The sequence below is a fragment of the Hevea brasiliensis genome, chromosome 4 (assembly GCF_030052815.1).
Source record: "Hevea brasiliensis isolate MT/VB/25A 57/8 chromosome 4, ASM3005281v1, whole genome shotgun sequence".
In the NCBI taxonomy this organism is placed as follows: domain Eukaryota; kingdom Viridiplantae; phylum Streptophyta; class Magnoliopsida; order Malpighiales; family Euphorbiaceae; genus Hevea; species Hevea brasiliensis.
In genome coordinates, this window is record NC_079496.1 from 32,962,981 (window position 1) to 32,974,333 (window position 11,353).

Genomic DNA, 11,353 nt, shown 5'->3' on the forward strand with positions numbered 1-11,353 from the left:
AGCTCAAATTTGACTCGCTTATCGAACATGCCTAATATTCAAACTCCCACTTGACCATGTCTGAAGAAGGGGACAAAGGGACTGAATTTATCAAATAGAGCAAATAACTCAACTAATTTTATAAGGGACAAAATAGGTAATAAGCCAGAAGAGGCATCTCGCTTATAAATTATTTGCGATTATGTAAATTGTTCTGCCTTGGGTTTATCTAGCATTACCCATGATACAAGGATAGGCACCTGACCGGCTGCATTTGCTCATTATTAAACTGATCCTTGTACACGTTCTGTGATCAATAGTATGATTTAGAAAAGAGGCCCCAGAACAAGTAAAAATGTTCATAATTGACAAATAGTGCTAATCATTACCCATTTCTCATGCAACGGCATGAATAGCATAATGCTCCAATGAGGTAGTTCCAAAAAATATATATACACAAAAAAAAAAAAAAAAAAAAAAAAAAAAAAAAAAAAGAAAGACAACGAAACCACAATGAGAAACTTATAAATTTTTTTTATCCGACTTAAATTTTCAGGTTCACTATCTAAATTACAAAGCGCATGGGGGAGGGGGGGAGTGGGGGGTGTCGTCCCTTCCACAACTCACCGCTCATACAACACCCTGTGTCATACATTTCTGAGCACATTAAAAATTAAGAGGAATTAGGCATAGATCTAGAATTTACAGACAGGATATGAAAGAATGCGAGAGTTGAAATTAGGAGTCAGGTAGTTCAGATTTCAGAGGTGCAGCAGATGAGGATGCACAGCTCCCATTTTGAAGGTGGAGGCTGTTGGCCACCATGGAGTCACTAACCAAACCAACATCAACATCATCAAAATTCAGTGTGCCTCTGATCTTCCTATTACTGAGAAAAATGCAAACAATTACATCATTGATTAAGAACAACAAAATTTATAGCTTTCACCAAAGGAAAGTATACCTATTCAATCGATTGTTGATAGACGTAAGGTCTTTTGAAGGGCTCTGGTATGCATGAGTGCTCTCCCCCACACAAGCATAATAGCTTTTTGAGCTATGTGAGATCAAGGCATCCATCTAAAAGCATGAAAGCATATAAAGTTACATAAGACATCAATAGGATGGCACAAGAACACCCTGTACTGAAAACCAAGTAGTTTGATTTTGCAGTAAATAACTGTGATCAAGCTTTTGCTGCATTATGAGCAATTAACATGTTACATGTGTGTGCATAAAAGCAGCCACACCAATTCACTGATACATCTGTGAATTGTGCTTTTGCTAGAATACCAATAAACAATTGACAACCAAAAAGGAGACTTCAGTTCAGTTATGCTATTTACCTCTTTCTTTTATTCTTAGACAGTTGAATATATACCGCATAAGCTGGAATTTGTTTCCAGCTAAGGTTCAAAGAAACGTGATCAGTAAATGATAAGCTTTCCCCAGTAAAACTGATTACAGCTTTACAGCAGAAATACATGTATTTCTTATTTTTAGTCATTCTATCATTTTATAATACGATTAACGTACTTTAGCAAAAGGTTTCATTTACTGTTTAGACTCATCCCCAGTATCTCATTTTTGTAGGATAGACTTAAGGTTTGACACGCTCAAATTCACTAGGATGTCCAAAACCCAAAAAATGTGTAGTAAAAAAAGGTGACAAGCTGACAATGCAATGAAGGATGCTATTATTTAAGACACTACTAGCATAGAAGAACTAAATTTCTTATTCAATGATGAAAGATGAGATAAAAAGAAAGATAAACCATGTTGGTTCCAGTATTCACATAAACGAAAAGCAACCTGAGAATGTTGTCACTCAAACAAGTCTTGAATTAACTGACAGGAATAAGACCAGACTTCCTACATGCTTACTCATTTTATGGCTCTGGCAAGCTCATCAAATAAGGTTTTACTAGATTTCAATTGAAAAAATAAAATTCAAAATCATCTCTAACTCCTTGTTTGGCATGTAGAATTTCACAAGAATTCAATTCAATCGATTTCTTTTTGGTCAATTCTCATGTTTGGAATGGAAGAATTCAATTCTTTTTAACTTCAAAAAATTTACAATTTAAAAGAAGTAGAAATCAAATATGATTTTATGAGAATTCAATTGATCAAATATGATTTTATGAGAATTCAATTGAATTCTTTTCTTGCAAATGATTTATTCCAAAGGAAGCCTAAATGAAAACAGTTGAGAAAGAAAATCACCTTGGATGTCCGCAATGGAGAGACATACACATTATGTGCTGCAGAAACTTTCTTTGGAGACATATCAGGGAGACTTGGGAAAGGAGATACTTTAGGTGATGCAGGACATTGACCTGATAAGCCACAAACAGATGTTTAAAAATGACTTGGAAATGCAATGGCAGACACCAAATCTATAAATATGGCATTACTAATAAAGTAGTTGTAATAATAATAATAATAATAAGTACCATCTTTATTGTTATTGGCTTCAGGAACCTGGGTAGTTTTTGTAGTTCCAGCAGAACCAACCTCCACCAGTAAAGGCTTTGCAGCAGGAATGAATATTTCATTGTAAAATGTAATGATGTCAACATGATCTTGGCCCGTCCTCTGTTTTCATACCATTTTAAAGGTTAGACATCCACAAAATGCAACAGCCAAGAGAGTAAAGATTAGGCATCATACCCCATCATGGCGTGCTGAAGACCAATCAACAAAGACACCACAGAAAACTTGTGGTTTACATTGAGGTTGCTTCCTATAGTTGTAAATGATCTCCCTGAAGGTTAGATTCACTTTGGAAATCTAGAGGCCAAAATTTGAGAGCATGAGAAGAATAAGTGAAAGATGAAAGCAATCATTCAATAGCAGCCAATAAACTCTCAAGTTACTGAAAACAAACCTTTGCAACTCCATAAAAACAACATAGAATGATCTGGTCAATGTGGCGGTTAAAGAACAAAGACGTCCGCTGACTAAGGATTTGTTGAAAAAGACGATAGACATTCTCTCGTACATGCTGCTGAGACTGTTGTAACCTTTCAACCATACCATTGATTCTGACAGCAGCTAACTTATTAATCTAGGCAAGACAAAAAGTATGGACTGGTAAACTTGGAACATAATTAAAATGAAATAAAGCAACATAGTTTCATGTTGATCAAATTCTTCAACAACTCTTAAGAGTTAAAAATGATAGACAAACCTGCAAACTGTCACCAATATGCTCGACAACAGGTGAGACAAATGGCTTAGATAAACAAACATAGCTTTCCAGAATATTTATCATCTTCAAAAGCAAATACATAAAATATGTAACTCTACATTATTATCAATGCGTCCACAGATGAAAAAGGGTGGGCAGGGTTAGGGATCCGTTATAATTGGAACTTGAGCTGCCTTACAAATACATCCGATTCAAGAAATCAAAGCCAAGCTTAAGGTTCTTAAATTTTGTTTTAAACAAACTTGCACCCATCATTTTAAGCTTGAATATACTAAAGCCAACCTCTAGCTCTTAATATTTGGCCGACTCTTGAACCACCAAGATATCAGCTAAAACCTGCTTGTTTGCACACTTAATTCTGGAACCATGCATGAGATATATTGCAAGCATGGTAGCTTCAAAGATAAAGCCAGATTGAATACCCAACCAAGCACATACCAATAACTGCGGCTCCAAAACCAGCCGCCGCCACCAATGCAATAGAAAGAAAACCATTTTACCATTACAGGCAGAGGGAAAGAAGACCTATGCATCCAATGCTCAAAGCATATGAACAATTATCTTAGATTGTCAAGTTGGCAATACAATGGCCATTAACATTAAAATAGTCTATCCACTACCTTACTAAAGAATATATTAATCCCAGTTTCTGCACATGTTTCCCCTCCTCCCCCAGGGTTTGGACGTGTTGGACTGAAACAAAAATCCACACAGAACTCACAATTAGATAAAATGAAAATGCTGTAGCATTGACCTTAAAAGGTCAGAGATGCCACTTCATGTCGCCCTAAGAATACCAATTTACCTGGCAAAGGCAGACTGTAAAGGAGGTGGTGGTAGCTTTGATTTATTAAAGGCAAGTAGGCGATCCTTCACTGGTGATGTAAAGGAGTTCCGCTCTACTAACACACTTCGGAAGTCCATGCATGGTCTCTTAGGAGACCTGATATCCCCATTCTGACCTGAATATGATACATGACAACCAATGAAATGCTGCATCAGACATACAAACCTTACTGAATACAAGTTATATACGTTGCTACTTCGGATCATATATTTATTTTTTCTCAAGAAAAATTACCTGGAGATGACTCAGGCTTTTGTGAAGCAGGCACTGGAGGCAAACCTCCAGAAGAAAAGTTAATATGCATGGCAATTGCATCCAGAGATGGCATTGGTTCTGCTAATAGCCCAAGGTGATTTATCTCCCCAGAAAGAGAGGGTCTTGCTACAGTCAAGGAATTATACATTGAGGAGCCCTTTTCCCACACCATGCTCTCCAAAAGTCGTTCTTCCAATGAATTCAAATGCCGCCTCAACTCCCTTGGGAGAGACTCCTCATGTCTAATGAAGCTCTCTATCACCTTGCTAAGATCAAAAGCTGTAATGCCAGTTCTCTCCAAAACTGCAGGAAAGAGCATCGTAACAGTATTATGTGTTGCCAGGACGAGTTCAGCAGAGCACGCAAGCATACATCTGTGGAACCTCTCATTAGTTAATAAAGAGGTCAAATTAGTTGCATGAAATATTTGGGCTTCTGCTGTGCACATTGCTTCCAGAACCCTGTAATACAGCTTTAGGGCTTCCAGTCTTCGTTGTTCTGCCCATATGTTGTCCATCAGGTTTGTACTTTGCAGATTTCCAGTTACACAACGCTCTCCCAGAGAGCTACTTGGAAATATAGCCTCCAATATTATCTTAGCTCTACGTATGACATCATTACCAACATCCCTATCACATGATGCAAGGAAGCGTTCCAGCTGTACTGAGGGCTTTGGTGGAAGAGGAGAAATAACAGTGCGAAGCCACTTTGCAGTTGTCATTGCTGCGCTTACAGGTGTAGCAGCCATCTTAGAATTTGTACTGCCTAAAATACCATTTGCATGAGATGCAGGGGATCGAAGGGGAGTAAGCGGGCTTGTAATTGTCTTTGTCGGTGAGGAAATCTGATCAAATTTTCTCTGTACAGAACAAGTAAATTGTGTTATCGAATTATGTTTAAACAAAAAATAAATAAATAAATCATAAAACATAAAATAATTCTTTATATCTGAGTCTTATGGAATGTGAAATTGGCACAAAACTTACTTTGGTGCCAGTTACATTTATAGCACCTTCAGATGGGCTTCCTGAACCAAGTATGTTGTCTTCCTCATTGATAAATACCCTCTCATCCAGGTCACCCTTGGAACGAATTGCATCCTCATAATCCTTCTCTAAAATAGCCAAACTGGACTGCAGCGATGATTCTTCTATTAAATCTTCATAATAGATCAAACCATCTGCATCAAAGATAATGAGAATTTCAGAAGCATAAAATGCAAACATGTTGCCAATATCAAAATATCCACAGGCACAAATATGGATTCCAAACGCACCTGGATTGATGTTATCCAGTTTTTCATTTTTACACTCAGATGCCAAACAGGGCTTTTTCTTCAGAATATCTGCTATTATATTATTGGTCTTCTCCATTGTTTTTCTCAGCTCATCTTCAGAGGTGTCATATTTGTTGCAAAGTGACGCCAGTAAGTCAACACCTTTCTCACCCTTCTTAACTGTACTATACACAAAAACTGTTAGATACTAATTAACAAATTTTCAAAAGTAGAAATTCTCTGGGCAATTGAGAAAAATTCTAACAAAAAATTGTTAAAACAGGCAAGATTATTACCAAACCACTGAGAGTCATTCAAGTTGAAATTTCTGAAGCGAATTGGAATGTGAATTATCAAAATAGCCTGACAAGTTCCATTAAATAGTAAAAAAATGTCAAACCTCTGCTACAATACTATCTTTTAAAGGCATAAGGGGGAAAAAGATAAAACTGGCATCATTTGGTAGGACTGCTAATTCTTAGGAATTACATATATGAAACTTATACATAAATAGAAGAGGATGAAGTAAATGTGCAGTTTCCATTGACCAGACCATCATACTAGTATCAGTAATTGATAAAATTGGAACTAACCAGCACAGAAAGTAGCCCATTTGTGCAGGTCACCAAATCTTTAAAACGGCTGAATGCATGCACACGGAGTTCCAAAAACAGCAACCATCCAAATCGATGATATTCTGACATTGGCGCTTTATTACTGGTAACTGCTGACTGCTTATCAACATTTGCATCACTTGTCAAAAAAAGTTCCCGATATGCATGTTTGTAGTGCCTTGTGCCAAATAATAACAAGATAAAATGTTATTTACTTCAGATTTAAAAAAAAAAAAAGAAAAGAAAGAAGCTCATGAAATCAAATTTGCACTCAAAATTCAGTTGCATGGTGAAAGATTATCCAGTCACTGCACCAGAAGATGCAATTGTATAACAAAATACAAAAAAGTTCCCTCACATATAGATGATAAAATTACCATTTCATTAACTTCATAGCTTATAATATAGCTCTGGAGCAAATCAAAATTAAATACATATATATACACATATAAACATATATATATATATATATATATACATATACATACATATATATATATATATCAGTGTTATTAAGGCGAAAGGCGACACTAAGGCGATAGAGTACTCTATGGCCTTAGGCGAGAGGCGAGAGGCGAGGGCCTTTTTGAAATAAGGCGCCATAACATTAATTGCTTAAATTATATATATATATATATATATATATATATATATATATATATATATTCATCTTGATAAGTAAAAAATCATATTAAAAAGAAAAAAAAAATAACAATAATAAAAAGTAAAAAAGTAAATTAATTAACAACAAATTAATAGTGTCCATATAAATTACACAATTACTTACTAAGAACAAAAAGAAAATAATCAAATCAGTGTTATTAAAGGCGAGCCAGGCGAGGCGCCCGGCGACGCGAGGCCCCCCTCTGTCGCCTCGACTGGAACGCCTGGCTGGGCTTTGGAGAGGCGACGCCTCAGGCCGGCGAGGCGAGAGGCGAGAGGCGACGCAGGCGAGAGGCGACGCCTCATCAAAGCACCTGTAAGTTTTTTTTTTTTTTTTTTTTGATGAAAAAACTAATAAACCCACCGCAAAAGAGACGCACCGTGAAGACAGCAGCCCTGCTCTCTTCCTTGACCTCACGCTCATGACAGAGACAAAATAGGACCAACAGGTACGCCCTCTCTCTCTCTCTCTCTCTCTCTCTTATCTTCTTCTTCTTCTTCTTCTTTCCTCTCCGATCTCTCTCTCTCACGTCGCCTTCTTCTTCTTTCCTCTCTCCAGTCTCTCTCTCTCACGTCGTCTTCTTCTTCTTTCCTCTCTCCGATCTCTCTCTCGCACGTCTTTTTCTTCTTGGCTTTCTCCCTCTCCACTTATTCTGCTTTCCCTGCTGCTGCGTAGACCACCTGTTTTGTTTTTTTTTTTTTTTCCTCTCTTCTCCTTCTTCTTTCAGCAGTCCCTTTTTATTTTATTTTTTCCCCCTCCCCTCCTTATTATTAATTAGTTATTATTTATTTATTTATTTATTTATTTTTTATTTAATTATTTTATTTTTTATTCTTATTAATTAATTATTTAAATTTTATGGGTATTGCTAAATTAATTATTTTACTTTGTATTCTTGTTTAATTGGTTGATTAATTAACATGGGTATTGTTGATTTGTTGGTAATTAGTTTAATTTTTATTTGTTATTCTTCTTAATTTGATTAGTTTTACTTTTTACCTTATTAATTAGACATTAGTTGTTAATTAATTATTTATTTTATATAGGTATTATTAATTTATTAGTAATTTGATTTTTTTACTTTTTATTATTGTTAATTAATTATTTAATTTATATGGGTATTATTAATTTGTTATTAATTAGTTTACCTTTTACTTGTTATTCTTATTAATTAGTTTTAGTTTGATTAATTTTACTTTTTTCTTATTAATTAGATATTAGTTGTTTATTTTATATGAGTATTATTAATTTATTGTTAATTTGATTATTTTCTTTTTGTTCTTAGTAAGTAATTGTGTAATTTATATGGACACTATTAATTTGTTGTTAATTAATTTACTTTTTACTTCTTATTATTGTTATTTTTTTTTCTTTTTAATATGATTTTTTACTTATCAAGATGAATATATATATATATATATATATATATATAATTTAAGCAATTAATGTTATGGCGCCTTATTTCAAAAAGGCCCTCGCCTCGCCTCTCGCCTAAGGCCATAGAGTACTCTATCGCCTTAGTGTCGCCTTTCGCCTTAATAACACTGATATATATATGTATATATGTATATATATATATATATATATATATATATATATATGTGTGTGTGTGTGTGTGTGTGTATATATATATATGTATATGTATATATGTATGTATTTAATTTTGATTTGCTCCAGAGCTATATTATAAGCTATGAAGTTAATGAAATGATAATTTTATCATCTATATGTGAGGGAACTTTTTTGTATTATTATTATATATATATATACACACACACACACACACACACACACACAAATCAAGTCACCTGATTGGATAATTTGCCAGATACTGAAAAAAAAAAACAACTTTTCAACAGCAAAATATAAAGTTTTTTGCAAGCAAACACAAATAGTATATAGACCCATAGAATGCCTGCATGGGGTCTGCACAAGCACCAAAAGACACATTCCAGCAAACATACTGCATACCTATTTAATCATTAATATTTTTGTCTTTTTATAATTATAAGTACAACCAGTTGATTTGAAACAGCATATCAAAGATACTAGCTGGTGGTGTTTTTCTACAATCAAACACCTACTACATATTTGTCAGAATTCTCCTTCTATTTCTTTAGAAATCAATTTAGTAAGCCACAAAGAGTTTGTATCTTTACACCATAAAAGAAATCACACAAATAGACACATCAACTACAAAGCCAATGACTGTTGGATTTAACCATCAACATTGTAATATCTCCATTGTAAAAAGCATATAAACGTGTTAAAAAAGTTGAGGGCAAGTGACTGATTATGAACACGCTAAAAAAAAGAGCAAATGATTCATAGTCATTCAAGTGTAGACTTTGCATCAGATATAGAAACAAAAAACATTGCCAACACAACTACTAAGCCTATTTAAGTATTCTAGCACATATACTGATAGGTATGCAGTAAAAAGTAACTTCGAGAAATTCTACGAAAACACACCACCCCTGTTGTCAGCCTTCTAGAATACTTTGCTACCCATTTTATGGCCCAGTTAAAGAAACTCAAAACAAGCTGGCAAAGACTGGCAAAGGAATTTCTAGAATACTAAACAAGCTAAGCAGATACATAAATATCATGAAGTAGCAATCAATAAAGTAGTGAATGAATGACTATAACAACACCTATAGCAGCAGATACAAGAAAAATGATTTCTACCTGCTTAAAATGTTCAGGTGCTCAACATTGGCTTGCTGCTCCTTTGCCTAATAGAAGAAAGTGTAACAACCATACTCAAACAAATATACAGAATTATGTATATAAAAGCATAAAAATACTAATAATAATAATATTACATTACAATGCAACCATAAGTCTCTGACATATGCATACCTCAAGTCGGTTCTCCAAATCTGCACCATACATATTACTCAAGATTGGAATAGCCTTGACAATGTATTGCTGGTAGCTTTTCAAAGAATTCAACAATGCAGCAAGATATTATATTGCAAACTAGATTAAAGCTAGAAGCATGAACTGTAGCTCACAAGCTTGAACAGTAAAAGCTCCTGAAATGAACAGCAAAGCAGCCCTCACTGTGCTCCACACACAAAGCAGCATAAGGAAGCTGCTGCTGGATGTTTTGTTTTCACATAATATGAGGTGGCAACCTGTAGCAGGGCTTTGGTACTGAGACAAGATGTGCTACGCTTGAACCTGTTGGAGCACTCAATTAATGCGAGCGATCAGAAGAGTATTCAGCGCTCTTTCAAAAAAAAAAAAAAAAGAATGAGAATTTGAAAGGGTTTCAAAAACTGCGTGAGAAGTGAAAAGAACAGCTCTGTTAGTTTGATTATATTTTCACTTTTTCCACTCTTGGAATAATAGTAACTTAAAGAGTGACAATCGCATAGAACCCACACTACCCTATGCTTAATCTAACTATAACACTAGTCAACCCAACAGGGAAAACTTTGTTTTCCAAGCTTCAAATCCAGAATAAGGAACTTTGCGAAAATGCACCACCTTATAAAGCCAATGTAAATAAAACCCTTGTTACACAAGATGACAAATTTTGCACTCAAAACTTCTCAGCCTTGTGCGTATTACTCGGAGATCGAAAGTTTACTCTCTATAAATACGGCATTGTCTTTATCCATATCCACAAAACTACCAAATTTACAAGCTAAAAAAGAGAATTACTTTTTCCCTGTATTTCTTGGATTATAAAGAAAATGCATAATTCAAAAATGCATACTGAAAGAACCCGACAAAAACGTAAGTACGGTGGTGGCAGCTGTAGCAGGGAGCGGTTTCACGGTTGGATATGTTCGACGCGTTTAGACCTCTAATAATCTACTAATGATTTGGCATTTCACAAAAACTAAGCATCAATTTTAGACTCACCGTGAGCAAATATACAGACCGAACTCAGCAGTCGCTGGAACACCGTATGAGCGGGAATGTGGAAGAAACTGAGAGGATTTTGCTTTGAGTTCCGCTGGAGAGGATCCGAAGAGGCCGGATCGCACCGTATTAGTGGCGGATGTTGGTAGCTGCGTTGTCGGCGAGTGATAATAGTCGGCGGCGGTAGTTGAGGCGACAAGGAATTAGGACTGAAGGAGCAGCAAATCGGAGAGTGAAACTAGGGTTCGATTACAAGAAGATATATTTATAGGATTGATTGAACGGTCGAGATTAAATCTACACTTAATCTGGTGGTGCATATCAAGCTGGATTTCCCGCGCTATTCCGCGGGATAACGCCACATTATCTTTCTTTCTTTCTTTCTTTCTTTCACCATTCACTATTTATAAAATTAAAAATAATTATAGCAAATACTAATCCACTTCCTGAAAGCTATGATGATTTCGTAATAATTTAATTCATTTTTTTTTTCATTTTTGTATTTAAAATTAAAAATTCAATTTTTTTACTTGAAAAAATAATATAAAAAAATCTAAATTTGAAATTTTTAACAATTCTACCACAATTTTATTTTTTAATAAAAATATCCTAAATTTAAAATTTTTTA

General features: G+C 34.8%; 1 protein-coding gene across 4 annotated transcripts; it reads right to left on the reverse strand.

The window, feature by feature from the left end:
- Positions 1-493: 493 nt before the first annotated feature.
- LOC110655982 (retinoblastoma-related protein) lies at positions 494-10,969 on the reverse strand. 4 transcript variants are annotated; one of them, XM_021812492.2, is made up of 16 exons: positions 10,726-10,969; positions 9,712-10,035; positions 9,538-9,584; positions 6,165-6,363; positions 5,868-5,934; positions 5,572-5,751; positions 5,282-5,475; positions 4,275-5,154; positions 3,999-4,155; positions 3,814-3,886; positions 2,870-3,049; positions 2,653-2,772; positions 2,436-2,577; positions 2,206-2,318; positions 944-1,059; positions 494-862 (listed from the first exon to the last, which is right to left on the reverse strand). In XM_021812492.2, exons 2-16 carry the CDS (start codon positions 9,742-9,744, stop codon positions 718-720), a joined length of 2,646 nt encoding a protein of 881 aa, XP_021668184.2. In that variant the 5' UTR covers positions 9,745-10,035; positions 10,726-10,969; the 3' UTR covers positions 494-717. The 4 variants fall into 4 exon arrangements, with proteins under 4 accessions (XP_021668184.2, XP_021668175.2, XP_058001660.1 ...); XM_021812483.2 differs by having other exon boundaries at positions 494-868; XM_058145677.1 differs by having other exon boundaries at positions 494-868; positions 9,712-10,084.
- Positions 10,970-11,353: the final 384 nt, after the last annotated feature.